General features: G+C 32.9%; 4 protein-coding genes and 1 long non-coding RNA gene across 12 annotated transcripts; 3 read left to right on the top strand and 2 right to left on the bottom strand.

Annotated features, from left to right (window-relative positions):
• The first annotated feature begins 1 nt into the window (after window position 1).
• Window positions 2–2139, top strand: Sin1 (SAPK-interacting protein 1). 2 transcript variants are annotated; one of them, XM_076402058.1, is made up of 7 exons: window positions 2–190; window positions 238–357; window positions 414–614; window positions 669–1043; window positions 1098–1346; window positions 1400–1609; window positions 1666–2139. In XM_076402058.1, the coding sequence occupies exons 1-7, from the start codon at window positions 118–120 to the stop codon at window positions 1857–1859; spliced, it is 1422 nt and encodes a 473-aa protein (XP_076258173.1). In that variant the 5' UTR covers window positions 2–117; the 3' UTR covers window positions 1860–2139. The 2 variants fall into 2 exon arrangements, with proteins under 2 accessions (XP_076258173.1, XP_076258174.1); XM_076402059.1 differs by lacking the exon at window positions 2–190 and having other exon boundaries at window positions 238–362.
• Window positions 2140–3842: 1703 nt separating this feature from the next.
• On the top strand, window positions 3843–4921 carry LOC143196349 (uncharacterized). Its single transcript, XM_076404013.1, has 3 exons — window positions 3843–4327; window positions 4381–4675; window positions 4844–4921. Exons 1-3 carry the CDS (start codon window positions 3843–3845, stop codon window positions 4919–4921), a joined length of 858 nt encoding a protein of 285 aa, XP_076260128.1.
• A 298-nt stretch (window positions 4922–5219) lies between these two features.
• Window positions 5220–8427, bottom strand: LOC143195142 (pre-mRNA-splicing factor 38B). 2 transcript variants are annotated; one of them, XM_076402054.1, is made up of 11 exons: window positions 8288–8427; window positions 8023–8134; window positions 7403–7505; window positions 7198–7322; window positions 7023–7136; window positions 6862–6963; window positions 6630–6780; window positions 6495–6579; window positions 6007–6150; window positions 5799–5950; window positions 5220–5708 (listed from the first exon to the last, which is right to left on the bottom strand). In XM_076402054.1, exons 4-11 carry the CDS (start codon window positions 7220–7222, stop codon window positions 5561–5563), a joined length of 921 nt encoding a protein of 306 aa, XP_076258169.1. In that variant the 5' UTR covers window positions 7223–7322; window positions 7403–7505; window positions 8023–8134; window positions 8288–8427; the 3' UTR covers window positions 5220–5560. The 2 variants fall into 2 exon arrangements, with proteins under 2 accessions (XP_076258169.1, XP_076258171.1); XM_076402056.1 differs by having other exon boundaries at window positions 5570–5708; window positions 5785–5950.
• A 337-nt stretch (window positions 8428–8764) lies between these two features.
• On the bottom strand, window positions 8765–9040 carry LOC143195176 (uncharacterized). The gene is made up of 2 exons (XR_013005491.1): window positions 8902–9040; window positions 8765–8845 (listed from the first exon to the last, which is right to left on the bottom strand). It is a non-coding gene; the product is annotated as an uncharacterized LOC143195176 (long non-coding RNA).
• Window positions 9041–10610: 1570 nt separating this feature from the next.
• On the top strand, window positions 10611–19442 carry Ranbp16 (Ran-binding protein 16). 6 transcript variants are annotated; one of them, XM_076403535.1, is made up of 21 exons: window positions 10611–10790; window positions 11157–11364; window positions 11422–11618; window positions 13464–13618; window positions 13679–13809; window positions 13863–14064; window positions 14118–14307; window positions 14413–14547; window positions 14602–14845; window positions 15020–15169; window positions 15224–15389; window positions 15448–15565; window positions 15620–15794; window positions 15858–16017; window positions 16093–16283; window positions 16335–16546; window positions 17187–17325; window positions 18354–18431; window positions 18504–18708; window positions 18767–18862; window positions 18942–19442. In XM_076403535.1, the coding sequence occupies exons 1-21, from the start codon at window positions 10776–10778 to the stop codon at window positions 19036–19038; spliced, it is 3264 nt and encodes a 1087-aa protein (XP_076259650.1). In that variant the 5' UTR covers window positions 10611–10775; the 3' UTR covers window positions 19039–19442. The 6 variants fall into 6 exon arrangements, with proteins under 6 accessions (XP_076259650.1, XP_076259649.1, XP_076259647.1 ...); XM_076403534.1 differs by having other exon boundaries at window positions 18495–18708; XM_076403532.1 differs by having other exon boundaries at window positions 17187–17349.
• Window positions 19443–21384: the final 1942 nt, after the last annotated feature.

The following is a 21384-nucleotide window of genomic DNA, read 5'->3' as shown; positions in this document are numbered from 1 at the left end:
AAGAAGAATTTCAGGAATTCGCGAATTAACGTCAAAATCAGCTGAAATAAAACTTGTTTATGCATAATTTTATAATCTGGGAGATACTGATAGAAGATACTTCCTACTTTTAAAACTATGGCCTTATATGATAATAAATATTGGCTCCTTTCTCATATAAGAAATTCGTTTATGTCCACTGACGATACAGGTGATTAAAAAGAATATTTTATGTATTTAATTAATTATGTATTGTAGGTATGTGCGAGGTAGTGATGATCGGTGAAACACAGGATGTTAAAGAGAGGTTTTTTAGTCAGGAGGCTTTCGCTGATCCTGATGATAATGAGGATGATGATGATGATGATGATGAGACTGGTGCAGTTTAGTTTATCTTTTTATAACTCTAAATCGAAATGAATAAGTAATTGTAGGGTCCTATGATTTACAAATGGATGCAGATTTTGGTATAAGGGATCGATCGATGACTGCAGCAAGATTAGAAAAATTAGAAAATAACTCAAAAAAATCTCAGAGAGTTAAACATGTAAAATGGGAGCCAAGAAGCACAAGTATGGAAGAAAACAATGATACTGCTGGAGATTTATTTGTGAGAGCAGATCTGCCTAGTGGAGGTTATAAACATGGTCATGTAATTTAAATTTTATAATATCAATTAAATATTATAGATCAGAAAAAATCAGGATTAAGTATTTTAATGGAACAGTTTACACATTTACCTCTCAATCCTTACATGGAATATGCTAGATATGATGGTTCTGGTCAAGTGAATATACCTACAAGAAGGTATCGAATCTTCTTGACGATGTTACCTGAAGAATACAGACATTATCCTCTTTTTATATGTTGCATAGCTACAGCAAAAATACAAGATCTGATTGGGTTGATATTATTGAAATTTAGCACTACTTATTCAGATTTTACTTTGAAATCTGTGTCAAACTATGGGCTTTATATAACAGAAGAAGATGGAGAAGTAGATAGTGATTTTCCAAATTTGGATCCAAAGGAGTGTGTAGCAAAATTTGGATTTAATTGTTTAGGTCTGTATAACATAGGAAAATTTTAATATTTTTCTAACAATTATTTAATATTAGGTTTGGTGGAGCATAAAGATCCAACTAAGACTGTAAGTTTTCAAACAACTGAAGAAAAAGTTTCATCACCAGATAGTGGAGGTGGCAAAAAACGAACAACATCAGCCTCTAAAGCTGAAGAAACTAAGCAACTGAAAGAAATGATGGTAATGGACGTGCACAATAAGGCAATGGAAGCACCTCTGTATAAATCCTATAGGGTTTCCCTTGTTAACAAATTGAGATGGTGGAATATGGAAGTACACTTAGGTTTAACTTTTATAGCATCACAGCTTCAGTGAATTTAATGTTTGCTTTTATAGGTATAAGCAATGACAAAATTGATGTTGATCCAATAGTTCAAAAAAATAGTAAACTTCAGTTAGTTAAAGTTACACCTACTAGCCATTCCATGGAAACAATAGTGTGGTGCCAAGAACAGGAAACAAGAGGCAATAAAATGACTTTTGAGATAATTTATGCTTGTATTATTAGCACAAAAGTGAGCGATAGGATGAATGCCTATCCAAACAGTATGTCTCTATTCATAATAGGAAAAATAAGGTGTCTCTCACAGTTTAAATTTTAGGTGCATACATGTCCTCCTTGCCATCTTCCCCAAGTTTCAAACATTATTATTTCGAGGCAGAGAAAGAAGTAGCTGAAGAAATAGTAAACAAAATCAACATGATCCTAACACTCAACTCCAGTCCTTGTAGAAGGGAGTATGTGGCAGCTAAAGAAAAGAAGCTTCTCTTGTCCAGGAGAGGCCTCTTCAGATAATTAAAATAGTACCTCTTTCGGCTTCAGTGTTAGATCATCTTGCAATTGTGACGCATCGACAGTTTTTTTTTAATTTCAGGATAATTTGTATTTGCAGTTATCTGAAAGGGACAGAACACCACAAATATTAAGTTTTCTAATCCATACTGAGGTAAAAATTGGATAATGTTCCTATTAGCAACTATGCAAATTATTTATTATATTTTTTACGTTGAAACTGAAATATTTTGTAAATAAAATAATTAATAAAGGTTCTTTATATCAGTCTTAATAGATAAAATATATATTTTTTTAAATTTTTAATATACAAAACGAAGTCGCGTTTCCTCGAACGTTTATAACTGGAGAACCGATTTTCATGGTTTTTGATTTGTTGGGTGTCTTCGTCCTAAATAAGAGAATAACCATTAAAAATATTGGAAAGTTGACGTAAAAATAAAAGAAAAAAACATTTTCCAATACAAAAGTTAGTGGGTTTCGTACCTCTCATACATTTAATGTTAACCCGTCGGTACGGCAAACTCTCCTACCAAATTAAAGAAAATATTTAAATAAGGGTATTATTAGAACTGATTTGGTGAAGGAGGAGGATCCTTATCCAGCCCTGTGCCTTTAACACGAGCATGTGCCGTAGTTAAAGAGTATTATACCGATATAGGCACTGAGACCACTTTTTTGATTGGTTCGTTTGAATTGCCACTTTATTATCTCATTTCTATAACGCGGTTGTTTGTTTCTATGGTTTTTTTTCAGTTTGTTTATGAGCCATTTTTGTGTGCCTGACATAGAGTACGTTCAGAATTTTTGTGACTTCTTTTTTTTATTATTTAATTATTACATTGTTACTAGTCGTTTCCGACTAACCTACCATTTGTTTTTATGATAACTTAAATCTAGGTATATAACTAGGAGGACCTCATCGGCCCTATCTTAGTCTCTGGTGAAATAATATTTATACATGTCACTGCTGTATTTTTTATTAACTGTACCTCACTACATAACATCAGATGGTTTGATTCTTTTGATGATTCTAATAACCTTGCATGGTTGACAATATTTGGATCGTTCCATATTCGCCACTTCTTTCCAAAACATTCAAGGCGCATTGTAACGTTGAGGATTGCAATTCGATGAAGTCCATTAAATACATTTACATATATGTCACGAAGGGCAGCGATATGGCCGTTCCTGGCATTCAAATGCCCAATATCAACGATGAAATTACGCTCTATCAAGTTGGATATATGAACTGCAATGAGGTAACTGTTGTATATTTGGCGATGCATCTGGAGAACGGTCAAAGAGCATATTTCACAGCGTTAAATGCTGCTGAAACACTTCCAGCGACGACATTAACGTTTTTTTGGATGCCGTTCCTGACCGATTTATTCGGATATGCGTTCTACTAATGCTCTTGGTCGTATTTACACAGTTCATCCAAGGAATGATGAATGTTTCTATTTGCGGTTACTGCTAGTAAATCTTCGTGGGCCGACATCATTTGAATCGCTACGAACTGTTAATGGTACACTGCAGATACGCACATTATTTGCTATCATCATCTCTATACGCTTTCTATCTAATCCACGTGACTTGTCGAACAAATACAAAATGTGAGAAAACACATTGAATCCGTGGTAAGGAATCCTGATCTTGAGGTGAATGAGGAGATGCATAACCCGGCTTTGCTCTTGATTGAAGATATGTGTTACCTCATGTGTGGCAGTTTGACTAACAAACTGAAATTTAAAAAAAGTTAGAAATGCCAACGCCAGATCGCGGAATAGAGACGCTTTTAACAGAGAATTGGAACATAAACGTGAATATGATTGACATAAATTAGACCAATCAGTTCAAAATAATTTACTACTGTTGAATCCAGAATAGAAAGAAGTCTATAATACATTAATTAATGTAATTGATGATGAAAATGTTGGCTTATTTTTCCTGGATGCCTCTAGTGGAGTTGAAAAGACATTCCTTATGCCAGTGATTTTGGCCACTGTCCGTGCGAGATCCGAAATTGCGGTAGCAGTTGCTTATTCTGGAATAGCGGCCAAGTTGTTAGAAGGATGCTGTATGGCTCATTTAGCACTAAAATTGCCATTAAATCTTCTAACTACTGAACAACCGACATGTAACATTGCAAAACACTCTGTAATGGCCGCAAAAATAATTGTCTGGGACGAATGTACAATGGCGTACAAACGCGCGTTGGAAGCTCTTGATAAAACCTTAAAAGATGTGCGCAATGACTCGAGAATTTTTGCTGGCGCAAATATTTTACTTTCTGGCGATTTTCGCCAAACACTTCCAACATCGACAGCTGCCGATGAAATAAACGCTTGTCTCAAATCATCGAATCTGTGGTGCTGTGAAGAAACTTCAACTGACAGTAAATGTAGGAGTTGCATTGTTCAGCGACCATCCGTATGCTGCAGATTTTTCCAAGCAGTTGCTGACTATCGGTAACGGTAGTGTTCCTGTCAAAGAATCGAGCTGATTGATTACATTTCCTTAGAATTTTTGCAATTTCATCTCATCAAAAGAAGAGATCGTCAGCAAAGTATTTCCGAACATCATTGCTAACCACACAAATACCAAATGGTGAGCGAGCAATTTTGACGGTTAATAATAAAGATGTGGATGGCTTAAAGGTTATAATTCAGAATCAGACCGTTGGTACTCTACATTCATTCAAATCTATCTACTGTGTATTAAATGAAGACGAAGCCACTAATTATCCAAGTGAATTTTTAAGTTCCTTGGATGTGTCTCGTTTAGCACAGTACAATTTACATCTGAAGGCGAGCTCGGTAATCATCATGCTTTGAAATCTAAATCAACCAAAATTATGCAATGGAACGCGCTTAGTGATAAAAAAACTGATGAATAATATGATTCAAGCCACGATACTTAAGGAAAATTTAAAGATGATTCCGAGAATCTCAACGGATATGCCCTCTGAGTTTAAACGAATTCAGTTCCCGATCCGTCTTGCTTTCGCCATGATGATAAACAAATCACAAGGCCAATCCTTGACTCTTTGTGGTCTTAACTAAGAAAATCCATGTTTTTCTGGTAGTCAGTTCTATTTGTTCTTGCACCTGATAAAGAAACAAAAAATGTCGTGTGTCATAAGGTGCTTCAATGAAGAAAATTAAACCAATTGATAGTTGGTTTTTGTCTTAATAAAGTACTGAATTTAATATTTATTTTGTATTCATTGTATTAAAAAAAATCATAAATTTAGTTCAGCTAATAAGTAACCGACACTCATTGAATTACTATTTACGAAGTACGAACTTCGTTGGATTAGCTAGTGATAGCTAAAATTCAAGAGGATGAAATAGCACAATATTGTAAGTTTATATGTTTTTATTACAAAACAATTATATTGTACAAATTTCTTTTTCATCTTTCCTGGACATTTTCATAATGATAAAAACTAAAATTGAGGTAAATCATACAACATTCTTACTCATAACTACATAAGAAATTAAATATAATTAGAAATTCTCAGGAAAATAAAAACAATAATATATATAACAAAACGTCTATGAGCTCCATTCCGTTATTATCTGTTGAGTACAATAAATATCATAGAACGTTTTGTTATACAGAATTGTATAGCGCAGAAAAAATCTACACTCTATTTCTATCGGCTTTAGAGTACTGAGCCTGGTGTTTTCTCAATCCATCTAATACCGATCCCTAGCCCTGTATCTGTCCTCTCTATGTTTGTCGTTTCTATCTCGCTCTCTGCTATGATGTCTGTGCTTGTTTCTATGGGGACTTCGACTTTTCTCTCTATGTTTACGGTCCCTTCTTTCATAATCATCTCGATGCCTAGCAATGAGGGTGATTAAATTTGACGTATTTGAGGTCTTGACATTCTTCATTAATAATTCGAGCACTTTGTTACCTTTTTCAACCTACCTCTCCCTGCCTCTGCGATCATCTCGGCGCTCTCTGTCATCTCGCAAAAAGTCCCTTCTGAGATCTTCACGAGCCGGGCGTTCTCGATCAAATCTTCGCTCTTCCCTGGCTCTTTGTTGAGCAGCTTGAACTGCTTGTGGAGGAAATTTTGCCTGCATAAAATTGCAATTGAACTGACAATTAAAGATTGTGAACATCTTATTTCTACCTCTAGATACTTTTGAATTTTTTGCTGTATTGGGACTGGAATTCTCGGAAATAATGTAGAGAACCATTCCAATTTTACCAGCCATTGCCTCAGCATTTGACCAATAGTCATATTTTGCCCACCACCAGCTTTAACATCCAATTCCTGTAACTCAAACATATTCAATAACAAGCAATAATAGTTTTATGACTACACTTTCAGTTAGTCTATCCAATAATGACATTTTTTATTAAAATTTGAATGCTACCATTATATAAAAACATAAAACAATATCATCCATAAATATTTTATGATTTTGGTATTTAACTTAAATAGTAAACTAAGTTTAAATATAAATGGTAAAGTATTAAATGAGTATATAGATATGGGTGATACCATATTTGCTTGAAAATTACTAAAAGGTCATTTATTGGTGACAATTTTCTCATGTATATACCTAAAAAGATTGATTAAATAAAGATAGGCACCACTCTACCTTATGTACGCACCTCTTCATCCTCAAGATAATCTTCATACCATTCTAATAAACTACTAGGAGGTAACACATATCTTATATACATGAAGCCTAAAGCCCTAAAAATATTTTACAATTAACAGTAATATCACAAATTCAGTCTAATTACCTTATATATGGTGAATCACAATGTGTTATTAATCCATTCAATTGTTTACGAGTCAATTTTAAAGTAAAAAGCTTATATAACAAACAATAAGCAGTGGAGACAATACCTCCAGCTCCTACACCTCTAACACCACCACACATCCCTGTTTGACCTAGAAATATAGTTTAGATCATTTAACAAGAACTTAAGTCAATGATTATGAAACTATTGAAGAAAAATTTTTTCTACAAACCTGAGGTTCTTCTAGATCCTTTTTCCCAAGGTTCTAAATGACTGACTTTATAGTATATTTCATCTACAACTTCATGATAGGTCTTCAATTCATAAAGATTAACTGCCAAAGATAAATTATAATTTAAAAACTTTAAATACATGAATATATGCAAATCTTACCTTTAAAATAATGGGAACTTTGTATGTTTGTCAATATTAAAGGGTTTAAATTCATCGTCCTCTCATTTCCATGTAGTGCCAAAACATTGCTTTGTTTTTTAGATACAGTGGTATCTAAGGAAAAATTTGTTTGGTTTTAGTTTATAAATCAAATCGACATTTAAAACATTCAAACCTTCATCGCCACTGTTGTGATCCATGATGTCTGTTTAACAGTTTACAGGTTCACAATTAAAATATTTTGATATAAAGTTATTTTTTCAAATATACCTAAATAAATTGAACACTTCTAACAAAAAACTAAAATATAAAAACTTTCACCTTTTATTAACACATTAAAACAGAACTGTCATATATGTCAATTGTCAAATCTCATTTACCTTTTTCAGCCACAGAATCGACAGACATAATCTTTCATGTATAAGTTATTAACGAATTTTGTTCGTCTGATCCAAAGGAGGGCTCGCAGATCGGATTAATTTACTACGGGAGGAAAAAAAATAATAATAATAAAATGTTTTATTTAAACACTAATAAACATTTGTATAAAACATTTTTAAAAAACTAATAACTCGTTTTACAAATGTACATTGTTATTGAAATTACAAATTATTATTATATAAATATGAAAATATATTTGATTTTACTGAATATAGTAAATACATGTTACAACTTTGATAACTCCTTTTCTTTATATATTTTTATATGTAATTAATTATTTGGAAGCCATCCATATTATGTAGTCATATAAAATTTTCCATTTTTGCCCTTGGCAATTGTATTTATTTTTTTCATTCACCAGAACAAGCAACATATATTACTTATTACATTGCCTTTGCTCAGTATATTGTGCATATTCAGTACATTGTTTCCAATAAATAAAAAAAGTTTAGAGATAGCTTCCTACACAAATTAATTAAAATAAGTTCCTGGTATCATTAACTTAAATAATATAACTTACTGCAAAAATATATAAAATAATTCTTGTTTGTGATATTACCTGCAAATGTGGCAGTATCTAATTATTTTGATGTTATACTGTTTCATTCTTATTAGTAAGCATCTGTTATGATATTTATTACACATTTTAGGTCCACAATCATTTGTTCGGTCTGCAAATGCAAAGAATAAACCTTTCTGTTCGAAAACTTCATGTAGGATATATGTAAGACGTTTTCAAAAAAATTATTAATTTTATTTGAATCTTCACATCCAGCAAAATAACACTCATATTATGATTTTACATTTAAACTAATAATATTTACCTTAAATGCTACAGAAATAAGTTATAACAACAACCTTACAATTGCAATTATATACAATGAGATAGCGTTGGGAACTATCGACTCAAAACAGTCGATAGTCCCAAAACAGCCGATAGTCAAAAAAATAGCGACTTAATAACTACTATTTTCAGTCAAATTCGCGTTTCCACTGTTTTATTACATTCGTTATGTCAGATGTACGAATTCTTATCTGTACAAAATGTGAGATAGGAAAGGACGGACATAAATACTTGGACCAGTTAATTTTAAATGTCTTTATATTCTTCAATGGTAGTATAAGCGAGACAGAGATGTATATATATTCATTCTAGTGATAATTTTAAAAAAGAAAAGGAAAAAAAAACTAATTTCTATTATCATGTAATAAATAATATAATTTTAAAGGAAGTAGGACTACGTTTATAATGAATGTTCTGTGGATGTGTAAAAAGGAATGGAATAATAACACCACAAATGTTTTATCCTGCTTTAATTTATTAATTGCTATTTTTAAATAACATAATAAATATAAATGTTACAATACAACTTAAATAAAACCTAAAAACTAAAGATTTTCAATAACCATAAATACTAAATAAAATGTAAACGTATACCTAATCATTGAAAAATCTAATCCATGATGAACCTAAAAATGACCGTACAATAACTACCAGGCCCTTTTTAAATAATAGTTTTCTTTATTTTTGAACGGAAATATTTTTAAATTACTGTGATTATTATCATGTTCAACTTTTCCGTGAGGCGATCTTTCCTCGATCGTTAATTATTTGCCCAGATTTTGAAAAAACCCGTTCACTTGTTAAAATCCTGGATTTCATGGAATGTTCCATCCTCTTATTAACCGTATAATTAAAGACACCGTTGGGATATCTTTCACCAGATAACTCGGTGGTCATTATTTCGATGGACTTTAAAAGTTGAACACATTCTGTTAAGATAGTCCATTCGTTAACAAATAAAAACTATGGTGTTCTTAATAGCCAATAAAATAAATTTTTGAATATTAAAGTAGAGTTTTCCTATCAAAAAATGTATTTATTACAAATATTTAATATACTTTACTCACCTTTTACGGTTAATATTTTTAACAGAAATTTAACAACTGCTATTGTAAAAAATTCTTCAAATCTTTTGGATCTATGCAATTTCTGAAACCTTTGTAACCCAATTTTAGTTTTCAAGATTTTAGGAAAAAAGTTTCGATAAACAAGAGGCTTAGACAAAAATTGTGAAAGTTATTGTGCTATGTATTGTGCCAGTCAAAAGTATCTTACTATTTATAATTTACAATTTAATTTTTTTATCCTCGAAAACTAGCGTTGCAAAATGCTGCTATATTAATTTACAATATATAGTTATTCACAAGCAAACTACAAAAAAAAAGATAAAAACACATGTTACATATAAATCTATAAGCATAAATTCGGCGCATTACTTTCAAGGTCGCGGCTAGGACGGAAGGCGAGGACGTTAAAAATCAGTCGAATGAACTAGTAGAATCGAAAATAGTAACTAAAAGTAGAGGACTGAAACAGTCCATAGTAAATAGTAATAAAATCAGTCGGACCGAAAATAGCGACTGAAGACAGTACTGAAAACAGTTACTAGTAAAAACAGTCGAACCAAAAATAGCGACTGAAATAGTCGCTGGTAAAAAGTAGTCAATTACTGTACAGTCGATAGTCGATTTCAGTCGATTGTTCCTAACACTACAATAAAAGAAACATACAAACATATAGAAAAGATATCTGTAATCTTTTTACCTCCGGCTATCTAGTGATTTGGACCATAAAATAGAAATATAGAGAATATTAGAAAGAGAGAAATCATAGAATAGAGAAATATACTATAAATAGAGTCTCTCTATTCTATGGTTATTCTGTGGATCCGGACGCCAAAAACTTTGTTACGGGCGTGCCCATTTAAGTTTCCATTTCATATTTCTATGTTTTATGTTTTCAAACAATTTTTTTCATATTATCTCAAAAATATTTGGAAAATAAAAATATATTTTTGTAAATTTTATAATTTACGAGAGTGAATTCAGTTATGCTTCAGATTATATATGTGTGTAGAAATATTTATATTATATTAAAAAGTGTAAATAATTTTTTTAATATACTTGACAGTATGTTCAGTTGCATATTACGTACATAAGTATTATATTATTATAATTCATAACATTTACATAAAATATTTTGAATATAAAATACAGAATTAGTGGTGTGAAAAATCAATCAAAGTGTGGAATAGTTATTTAAATATTGTGTCAATATTATATTTGTTTTCAAATTTGGCGGTCAAATGGGAATGAAATAGTTTCAGAGGGCGCAACTGTAATTTTTGCGTTATGTTTTTTTACGGGTGATTGTGGGGTACAAGTGAGAGTTTAGGATTATATATTCGCAAAGTATCTTTGGTCCTTGTAAAACACACGAAAACGCAAATCAAATGAATAGGGCTGGAAATGGCTGACGAACAGGTAAGATATTTCAACAGCCTTCAAATGGTTATCCAGGATGTTCATCTCTCTCACACAATTTCTAAGGTTTTAACATAATTAAAAGCTCTGTTGGATGATGTTTTATTTTATTTCCTATTGAGGACGTTTTCAAACGTTTCGTTGTTTGTATTTTTGTTTGTCCTTCAATATAAAATGACTGATTTTTTGTAAAGAAACATTAAGGAGACCATGGTTATGTTGATATCAAATTAATAGTGTGTTTAAGAAATACGTATTTTTTAGATAGCCAAATATATATCAATAGATTACATGAATACTTATTTGTACTGTTACTGTTTGTATTAATGTAATATGAGTTTGTTTCTTTTTATTGCATGTTAAAAGGAGATTATACAGATTGAACATCTTTGCAAGCAACTTTATGAAACATCAGATACTGACATAAGAATAGGGGCTGAGAAGGCACTTGTAGTGTTTCAAGAGAGCCCAGAAGCTTTATCAAAATGTCAATTATTACTGGAGAGAGCAGATTCTGCTTTTGCCCAAACATTAGCTGCTTCTACATTGACAAAGCTGGTATCAAGAAGTACAAGTAAACAACTTTAGTGGTTGGTTTTATATTTATATGATTATATTTATACTCTTGTAGACATAACTGTCCAGCAAAAAATGGATATACGGAATTATGTCTTAAATTATTTAGCAAATAGGCCAAAGTTGGCACCTTTTGTGATCCAGGCTTTAGTGGGACTTTTTGCTAGAGTTACAAAATTAGGATGGTTTGACAGCCCTAAGGGTGATTTTGTTTTTAGGAATGTTATAGCTGATGTTGGAACATTTTTACAGGTACAATTATTAATAAGATAAGAAAAATATATTTTAAATTACATGTATCAATAATGGGTTTTGTTTTGTGAGGAACTTGACTCCACTGAGGATAGATTTTATTATTTCAATAATATATAAGTTAAATTACAGTAATATCAAATTTAATTTAAGATTTGTCATAGGTGCTTTAAGAGGGAGTTTTTAGCACATCTCTGGATTCACTATTAATATACAGCAGGTTTCAATTGGGATGGGTTGGTGTTGGCAGCCTGTCATGTCTTTTTGTCTAACTTATGGATTATTTAGTTACTGATGCTAAATTACCATGCTGGGTTACATGGTTGGGCAGCACACTTAAATCATAAAACTATATTATTGAAATAAGTATATACCTAGTTAATTGAGACATTGTCCCTATCTAAAGTCTGTAAAGTCTACTCAGAGTTTGGGGGCTAAATTCGAAACTATTCAGTAAATAATCTGTCAATACATTGTCAAAGAAATGATTGATTGATGGTGTACATTACTGAAGGAATGGCTGTGTTAATAGGTAATGGTCATATGTGGATTAATCTCCACATGAGGTTCACCAGATGGCCCATATGAATTTTGGATGAATGGCATGAATAAACATTTTTTTTGGATCAAAATAAATTATCTGAATGTTGATGACATGTGGTTCCAACAGGTCGGTACTACATGCTATATAACAGCTACCATAATGGACATTCTGCATAAACTATGTTAGGGATTGGTTATCTTTTAGTAAGATGATTAAATATGATGCTAAGATCTTAGTGAATAATACACATTTAAAATTAAGCTCTAAGGTCGTGTGATTTTACCCCACTAGACTTTTTCTTGTTATGTCATGTTTTCTAAAGCCTTTGTTGCCAATAAGTCGCTAAGGCTCTTAAATACAGGCCACCGCTCAAATTTAGCTGAATTCATGTAGTAGATTGTAAGAAGGCCCAAAATATTTTTGAATGATTTTATATTACATAACTGTACTGTTCATGCTGTTAAAGCTTACATTAGAAGTTAAATACTTGGGCTCAGTAACACAGGACACAAAAGTGCATGTACTACTGAAGTAATAAGTTGAATCGGCTAAGATGCAGAAACTTGCTTCTCTAGGATGGTGACTGAGAAGGAAAAGAGGAAACTACAACCAAGACTAAAATTAGACTGTTCTGAATGCTCATCTTGTCAATTCTTCTGTATAGCATCAATACTTGGACACTATATTACATTTATGTTTAAGGCAAATTTTATATGTTTCTTCAAAATTATATTAGACATAATGAATTAAATATATAATTACTGCACAATTGAGGAACGGTTTACCGGCTACCTGAAAAATAAAAGTCCGAGGACGAGGCCAGAGTGGTTGTAATGAGAATTAGTGCAAAACATCTGTGGTACAGACATACATCTGTAAAACAGCAGTGTACTGGTTGAGAGGTAGATACTCTCCCCGACCGTTGGCTATGTATCAATGATGATGGTATTAGATGGATGGACCTTTAAAATATATAAATAATTTTGTTGTGTGGAGGTATACAGCTTGTTTCCTTTAAATTTTACACCTACCTGTCCTTATTGAAAAACTCGAATTGTTACTGTAAATTTAAAATAATTAATAGAGTATATCTTCAGTTCTTCAAAATCATATTGAATTGTGTATCAAGACTTTTTTAAGTTTGTAAAATATAGGTTCTTTTAATGATTGATTTTTTGTTAAATGATTATTTTTATAACTGAAATTCAACCTAGTACCGTCACTGTTATTTATATGTAAAATTGTATACTTTTAAATAATTTAACTTACTAATTAATTAAAAATATTTTGTTGAAACTTAGGGATCAGCAGAACATTGTATGATAGGTGTGCAGTTTCTTTCACAGTTAACAGTTGAGATGAATCAAATATCTGAGGTTGAAGCTAATAAATCTGTAACAAAACACAGAAAAGTAGCTTCTTCATACAGGGACACGCAACTCTTCGAAATATTCAGGTTATTAGTTTTATTGGAGTATTGTTACCAATGTGCCTACTAATGCGTTATACCTTGTAGACTCGCATGTAGTTTGTTATCCAATGCCAGGGATAACGCGAAAAGGCTTGATTTTAATGATGAACATCAGCATGGTCTCATGAACCAGCTATTGAAATTGGCACAGAATTGTTTAACTTTCGACTTTATCGGTAAACTGCCCAAGGTTGAGGCCTAAGTCAGGCTCTAGAACGTTTGATTGTAGGAACGTCAACGGACGAGTCCACCGATGACCTTTCTACTGTCCAGATACCGACCAGTTGGAGGCCGGCATTTTTGGACTTTACCACCCTAAAGCTCTTCTTCGATCTATATCACACTTTACCGCCCAATTTAGCTCATCTCTCTCTATCATGTTTAGTACAACTGGCCTCCGTTAGGAGGTCTTTGTTTAGTAATTCTGAAAGGTAGACCATCAGGAGGGTAAAACGATAGGTTTATAATAATGATGACATTTTAGAGCGAAATTCTTAGCTAATTTAGTAAGTGGTGTGAAACAAATCCTCCAAATTTCCGAGGGTCTGGGAGATCCAAACAATTATCATGAGTTTTGTAGGCTTTTGGCCAGGTTGAAGAGCAATTACCAGCTGGGCGAGCTGGTTATGGTTGAGTACTATCCAGAAACAATTCAACTAATCACGAAATTTACGGTAAATTATTGAGGATCACAGTGAACTGCTTTGAGATACCATCTCAAAGTGTTCATTGTGTTCTGAGTGGCGTGCATGAACAGTGGCTGTATGATTTCATTGTAGATACAAAGTTTACAAATGTTACAATGTGCTCCCAATAGTGTGCATTATTTACTGTCATTGTGGCAAAGAATGGTAGCTTCAGTACCATATGTAAAAGCCACCGAACCTCATCTGCTAGAACGGTATGCTCCTGAGGTATGTATAATATACCAACTGGGTCCAGTACTTTATTAAAATGATGTTGTTCAGGTTACAAATGCGTATATAACATCTCGATTAGAAGGTGTCGTGCTGGTGGCACAGGACGGCCAAGAAGATCCCCTGGACGATTTAGGTTTGGTACAGCAGCAGTTGGATCAATTTTCGGTGATAGCTCGTTGCGAATATGGCAAAACCTGTACTCTTTTAGTACAACTATTTGATAGGGCTGCTTCTTCATATCAGGAATTGCTTAACTCCCAACCTCAACCAATGGAACTAGCTGTGCAAGAAGGCAAGTGCAACTTACAGTTTCGACTTTATTATCACTTATTTTTACTAGCATTAATACTTGGACTATATTTTGAGAATCATCTTTGATATGATTCAGTTGGTTGAAGCATCGTGGGTAGATCTGCAATCGCCGTGCTTCCTAAACTAACCATTTTCTAAGTATTGTAAGTTATAGGTCAACTGACATGGTTAGTATATATTATTGGAGCAGCGATAGGGGGACGTGTTTCCTTCAATGCCAATGATGACCTCGACTCAATGGATGGCGAACTGGCCGTCAGAGTATTACAACTTATGAATCTAACCGATAGTAAATTGACTCAAGGTAACTTTACTTGGTTAAAGAGTAATAATCATTTTGATTTCCTTTTTGTTATAGGCGGCTGTGAGAGATTAGAATTAGCAATGCTTAGTTTTTTTGAACAATTTAGGAAGATATATGTGGGAGATCAAGTACAAAAGAACTCAAAACTCTACAGGCGGTTAACGGAAGTGTTGGGTTTGGTGGACGAACTAACTGTCCTCAGTGTATATATTAGGAAAATGTGAGTTGCATATGATACGGTTTTGATATTCTTTCTTTACGAATTATCTTTATTTCAGTATTACTAATTTGAAGTATTGGGGTGGATGTGAAACGATTATTAGTAAAACCTTACAAATTCTCAACGATCTGTGCATTGGATATAGTTGTGTTAGGAAACTTGTCAGGTTGGATGAAGTACGTGCTATGCCTATTTGTTTTGGCATCGTTTTTACTTGATTGAGTTTTTAGGTGCAATTTATGCTAAACAATCACACCAGCGAACATTTCCCATTTCTGGGGAATTCTGTTTCATATGGAGAGATGCGATGTAGGTCGATGTTCTACACTTCGCTGGGAAGATTATTAATGGTTGACCTGGGAGAAGACGAGGAAACGTTTCATAATTTTATGTTACCTTTAACTGGTAATCGAACGCCTATTCTCAGTCTCATTGTTTGATTGCATGTAATAATGGAGACTTTTTTAGCTGCTTTCCAGAATGTTGGCCAACTGTTACTGCAATCTGATACTCCGATGCTAGCGCAGGAAGAAGCGAAAAAAGCTATTATCGGACTTGCCAGGGATCTCAGGGGTTTGACCTTTTCCTTCAATACGAAAACTACCTATATGATGTTATTCGACTGGATGTATCCTTCCCATTGTAAATGTTTATTAGCCGAATTATAAATTGATTAATGAAATTCCCTTAATGATACTTAAAGATATCCACATTACACTTCGATTCTTCACCGAGCAATAGAACTGTGGTATCATGATCCACACGTCACAACGCCAGTCCTCAAGTTTTTCGCCGAGCTTGTTCAGAACAGGTCTCAGAGGCTCCATTTCGATGTATCTTCCCCAAACGGGATTTTACTCTTCCGCGAAGCCAGTAAAACCATTTGCGGTTATGGTAAGTCGGTAAAGTCGATTTTCGCTTCAGTTCTCAGGTATTCTCTCGCAGGTACTCGAATTCTAAGCGTGGAAGTAGAGAAGTCTCAGATGTATCCAATGAAACTAAAGGGCATGTCTGTGTGCTTCTCAATGTTAAAGGCAGCACTCTGTGGCAATTACGTCAACTTTGGTGTGTTCGGGCTATACGGCGACGAAGCCCTCGATAGTGCCCTCAATGTTTTCGTCAAGATGTTGATGTCTATACCTCAGCGATATTTATTAGTAAGTTTTAGTGATTAGTATATGCTAATGTGAAAACAATTTAAGTTGGCAAGAAATTATGTATGGTGTCCATACATACACATTGTTGTGAGTATTATTACATACCTTTATATTTACAAAGGAAAGAAAAGTATCCCACAAAGATATTCCTTATATTAATAGGTTTATTATTTCAATAACTTTAAAAAGCTAATGATTACTTATTTAATCGCATAATGCAAGGTTATTAGACGTTTTTTGACCTAATAGTGACTTAACTCAAGAAGCAGAATATTTAGACGTGTTTACTGTTTTCATTTGAAAATGTACCCAAAGTAATTTGTTGCCTTGTGTACTTTTATTGATGTTACTTTGTTTCTGCCGTGTAAATGTTAAGACATTTATCTTAAAATATTTGTTCAAAGTACTGTGTATATTAGTACAGATTGAATTTTGTTACTTATTGTTTTATGTTCCTCTTGATCTTCACAGAATTTTATTTATTCCTTTACATGATCGATTTAAGCTACTTTAAAGCTAATACTGTACCATGTCATCTTTTGGAATGCATTCTGCTAGTTGTTAAACGATCAAGTATTGTGGTATTACTAAAATTCCAGTAGTTGTAAAGGATTGTATAATTTGTAAAGTTTTGTTTCAGGATTATCCAAAACTGTCCCAGACTTACTACGTTTTGTTGGAATGTCTTGCACAGGATCATATGAATTTCCTGGCCTCCTTGGAGCCCCAGGTCTTCCTCTACATCATATCGTCGATATCCGAAGGATTGACCGCCATAGGTGCGCAAATAGATGACTACACAGGTCCGTACAAGTCAGGGACAAAACTGAATCGCCCGGCGGTGTATCGAGCGAATTTTGTTAATTTTTTTCTAAATGTTATTTTTGTGCAAATTTGCAGTAGCAGACCTTAATTGTGTGAGAGCTAGAGATGCTGATAGTTGATGATTCGACTAATGATTTTCACTTGTTTAGCTTGTCACCCCCATTATTTATGGCCCAAAATATTTTGTTTTTTTTTTCCGTGAAAGCATGTTTATTGAATTGTTTGGTTTTCTCTCCACACCATAGACATGATCGATGCCTGGCATAGAAAATTTTTTTGCATCTGCTTCAGTTCTCACACGGCCTTTAACTGATTGCAATGCCAATATTTGTTTGTATGCAATTTTTTCAATCATAAAACAAGTTTTGTATGAAATTTTGCTTAGTTTGTGGAATATTTTATGGGGTTGGCAGTCTGAGGCAGGGGAATGAGAGAGATTGTGCTTCTATAGCACTGCGATAATAGTTTTTAATTTTTATTTTTGTATAGTAAATTTCAATAATTATCTTTAGAGTAGTTCAAGTCATACAAAAATTATCATTGCTATTGTACTTTTAGGATAACTATCATTCTCTTTAATGCTTTACTTGCTTTCAGTTGATAGCAATTAAAACACCATTTTTTCATATTTATGTATCAATTTTTGTACAATAAACTATCGAGGCTTTAAACTTTACTAATGTGCTAAAAGAAAACCATGAAACATTTGGTGCTTTATCTTGCAATTAATTTGTTTCAAACACAATGTATACTTTTGGGGTCTACTGTTTTGTCTCTGACTGTACAGCTGTATTATGTAGAATTTTTAGTGCTGTATATGTAGGACTGTTTATAAAATACTGTTTTGTGCAGGAAAATAATTTAAAGCCAGATATGACCTTTGTTTTTATTTCATATGACACACAATAATAATTGATGAAATAAAACATTGGATGTGTCTGAAGTATTTATCTCAGTATTATGTATCTTTGATTTATTGTAGATACAATGGTATGTACTGGGTGTTGTGCTACCTTGGACCATATAGTTACCTATTTATTTAGGCACCTAACTCAAAAAGGTAAACCTGTGTTTTAAAATTCATTTATGAGATTACAAGTAAGTATTTTTTGATTACTTTTAGGTTTTCCAGGCAAAAAACGAACTCAATCTAATGGTGATATGATGCTGAAGGTGTTAGAGGTGCATCCAGAAATATTACAGCAAATGTTGAGTACTGTATTGAATGTTATTATGTATGATGATTGTAGAAATCAGTGGTCAATGTCAAGGCCTCTGTTAGGTCTCATTTTGCTAAATGAAGACTACTTCGCTCGACTGAGAGAAAACATTATTAGGTGATCTATATTGGATTTTTGTGCCGTGCGAAGTACTAGAAAAAACGTGTTTTTGTAGGAATCAAGCCACTGATAAGCAAGCTGCTATGGCGCAATGGTTCGATAATTTAATGGAGGGTATAGAAAGGAATTTACTGACCAAAAACAGAGACAGGTCAGTTCTCACTTTTTACGCTAAATCTGTTCAATGATAGAATTATTTATTGAAATCCATATAATTTTTTTTTGTCCAGGTTTACACAGAACTTATCCATGTTTCGAAGAGACGTGAATGAAGCTTTGAAAGGTCCCATCACAAATGCCGCATTGTCCGAGATGATACTGTCATAGTCGTATAGGAAAGACACGTTAGCTGTAAAAAGTTATGTGTATACAGTGATTAGAAACCATTATACTGCATTTAATTTAACATTTATTATTTATATCAACGCGTATCACGTGGGAAAAGATGGATGGAGCGCCTTTTTTATCTGAACGGAGTGACATGGGTTTTTCCCTCCCCTTATGTTGTACATTGTTTATATACACAATTATTTGCATGTAACAAATTATATCGATTTCATTTTAAGAAAGCTAATCGATGTTTGATGATTATTTGTGTTTTAACGAGTACGTTGATAATAAATAAAGACATGTGTTTTATGGTTTGTTACATGGACATAGTTTTTACAAATGCTGAGTGGATAGTTTGGTGTGAAATGGACGAAATATTAAAATAAATGATCTAGATATTTTATTGATCTCTTATTTTTAAACCTAGATTCTTGGTTTGTCTGTTGCGTATTCAGCTTAATATTGTTTGAGATTTGTGGTATTATTAAAATATTTGTATTGATTCATGCATATATTACAAACTACAAATTTATCCTCGATGAAAATATTGCCAGACCGTTCTCACTTCATTTTTATATTTTTTACATTTTTTGATGAGATTTTAATCACAAAGCTATTAATTTACTTGAGAACGTGTTTTATTTAACGGAAAAAGACGCTATATATAAGAAAGTATAGAAAGTATAGAAAATAGGTATTATAGTGTTCTTATAAAAATTATATATACCTTCGTCCACCAGTTTGTCTTTGAAGATCTTTGAAATGGTACTATTTCTACACAAATTTCTATGGTACTCTTCTACAGGATAGTTTTCTAAAGTTTGCTAAGCTAATATCCAAATTCCAGTAGACTATGTTCATTCACAGAAACCTCAGTCCGTTATTGGTGGCCTTACACCTTGAATTTGCCTGCACGTGCCGGGAACCCACGGACTAGGGTGTTTTTATCAACAAACAGCAGAGGAATTTGCTTATCACTACCATTTAGAATTGTTATTAAAATTATTCACTACCGGCATCTAGGATATGGAATGTGATAATTAGACGATTCCATTACCAATCAGCAGCATTCCGATTGAAACATATCCGAGACGTTTGGAAAATAGCTGCAGTAATTATGATACCAAAACCTGGAAAATCACCAAATGAAATAAAAGCCTATAGACCTATCTCATTGCTACCAGTAATATATAAGGCATTTGAAAAACTCTTGTTGAAGTTAGTAAAACCGATTATAGAGAGGAAAAACCTAATACTCACCATAGAATAACAGATGTAAATGAAAAAACTTGATAGGACGGTATATGTATATGAAGGTAAAGAGATATGTTTAGTTATATTAGTAGATGTAGCAGAAGCTTTCGATAAGGTATGACTTAACTGCCTTGTTAATAAGTAACAGAAATATTACCTAAGTAACACACTGCACTATTAAAATCTTATATTACAGCCAGAAAGTTTAGATTCAAATAACAGGAAACTTACTCTACAATAAACGAAGCTAAAGCAGGTGTACCACAAGAAAGTGTATTGGGGTTAATTCTTTATCATACATAGCAACAACGCTAAGTGTCTCGGAATGAATTTTGTTGCATCAAATTTCACTGGAAGGAGAAGCGTAAAACGTAAAAAATGAGGTAACGTAAAAAAGAAGAGGGAAGAATTCGAGTTTAAATATGGGAAAATGTATTGGTTAATTGGAAGAAAATCACAATTATCGGTACACATCTATATGTCCTGTACAAAGTCCTGAGAAGTATTGTAAGTGTATCCAAGTTATTGTAAAGAGTAATTTTAGGTTAGTCGGCAACATCTAATAACAATCTAATAAATAAACTTTAAGAAAATATATGGAGTTTGTGGCAATTATTGTTGGTTGGCCTCTCTATTATCTGTTGGTTAGAAAGTTAGAAAATCTCAGAAAGTTTTTGATAAAATCTAGGAGTAGATTCAATTATCAAATTCCTACTAACTTTATCAAATGCATTTTATAGATCCAATACAGGATGGTACTAACAGGTGTTTCTGTCCGAGTATTTATTATACCGTTTTCTAAGCCCATGAAATGGTTAACTATGGATTAGCCACGGCGAAACCCACATTATAAGTTAGATACTTTCGACAATGATCGCTATTTTATAATATCAAGTAATAGTACTTCATTCGAAATGGCACAAATTGGCGAGCCTGTAGCAAAATCAGAACCGGCTCCATACTCGTTTTTACAAAGAGCGACGGCAAGCCTAAAAAACTTAAACCACCCTGTGAATACTGAGCCCTACTACACCCTGAAACATTTGGAGTGGAAAGTTACCTCTACGAATAGCGTTATCCTGCATTTTA

Source organism: Rhynchophorus ferrugineus, unplaced genomic scaffold (assembly GCF_030347505.1).
Source record: "Rhynchophorus ferrugineus isolate W39M unplaced genomic scaffold, kcgeb_rfMv2 rfM4, whole genome shotgun sequence".
In the NCBI taxonomy this organism is placed as follows: domain Eukaryota; kingdom Metazoa; phylum Arthropoda; class Insecta; order Coleoptera; family Curculionidae; genus Rhynchophorus; species Rhynchophorus ferrugineus.
The sequence above is the reverse complement of the archived record's forward strand: the minus strand, read 5'-3'. Positions and strand labels throughout refer to the sequence as shown.

Coding starts and splice junctions, on each gene's coding strand:
- LOC143196349 (XM_076404013.1), top strand. CDS start 3,843: ATGCCAGTGATTTTGGCCACTGTCCGTGCGAGATCCGAAATTGCGGTA. Junction 4,328..4,380: donor CAAGCAGTTGCTGACTATCG/GTAACGGTAGTG, acceptor ACATTTCCTTAG/AATTTTTGCAATTTCATCTC. Junction 4,676..4,843: donor TACATCTGAAGGCGAGCTCG/GTAATCATCATG, acceptor AAACGAATTCAG/TTCCCGATCCGTCTTGCTTT.
- LOC143195142 (XM_076402054.1), bottom strand. CDS start 7,222: ATGGATCACAACAGTGGCGATGAAG. Junction 6,580..6,629: donor TGTGATTCACCATATATAAG/GTAATTAGACTG, acceptor AAATATTTTTAG/GGCTTTAGGCTTCATGTATA. Junction 5,709..5,798: donor GATCGCAGAGGCAGGGAGAG/GTAGGTTGAAAA, acceptor CCTCATTGCTAG/GCATCGAGATGATTATGAAA.
- Ranbp16 (XM_076403530.1), top strand. Junction 11,365..11,421: donor GCTGGTATCAAGAAGTACAA/GTAAACAACTTT, acceptor ATACTCTTGTAG/ACATAACTGTCCAGCAAAAA. Junction 16,284..16,334: donor TAAAACCATTTGCGGTTATG/GTAAGTCGGTAA, acceptor ATTCTCTCGCAG/GTACTCGAATTCTAAGCGTG.
- Sin1 (XM_076402058.1), top strand. CDS start 118: ATGGCCTTATATGATAATAAATATTGGCTCCTTTCTCATATAAGAAAT. Junction 358..413: donor TGATGATGATGATGAGACTG/GTGCAGTTTAGT, acceptor AAGTAATTGTAG/GGTCCTATGATTTACAAATG. Junction 1,347..1,399: donor GAATATGGAAGTACACTTAG/GTTTAACTTTTA, acceptor TTGCTTTTATAG/GTATAAGCAATGACAAAATT.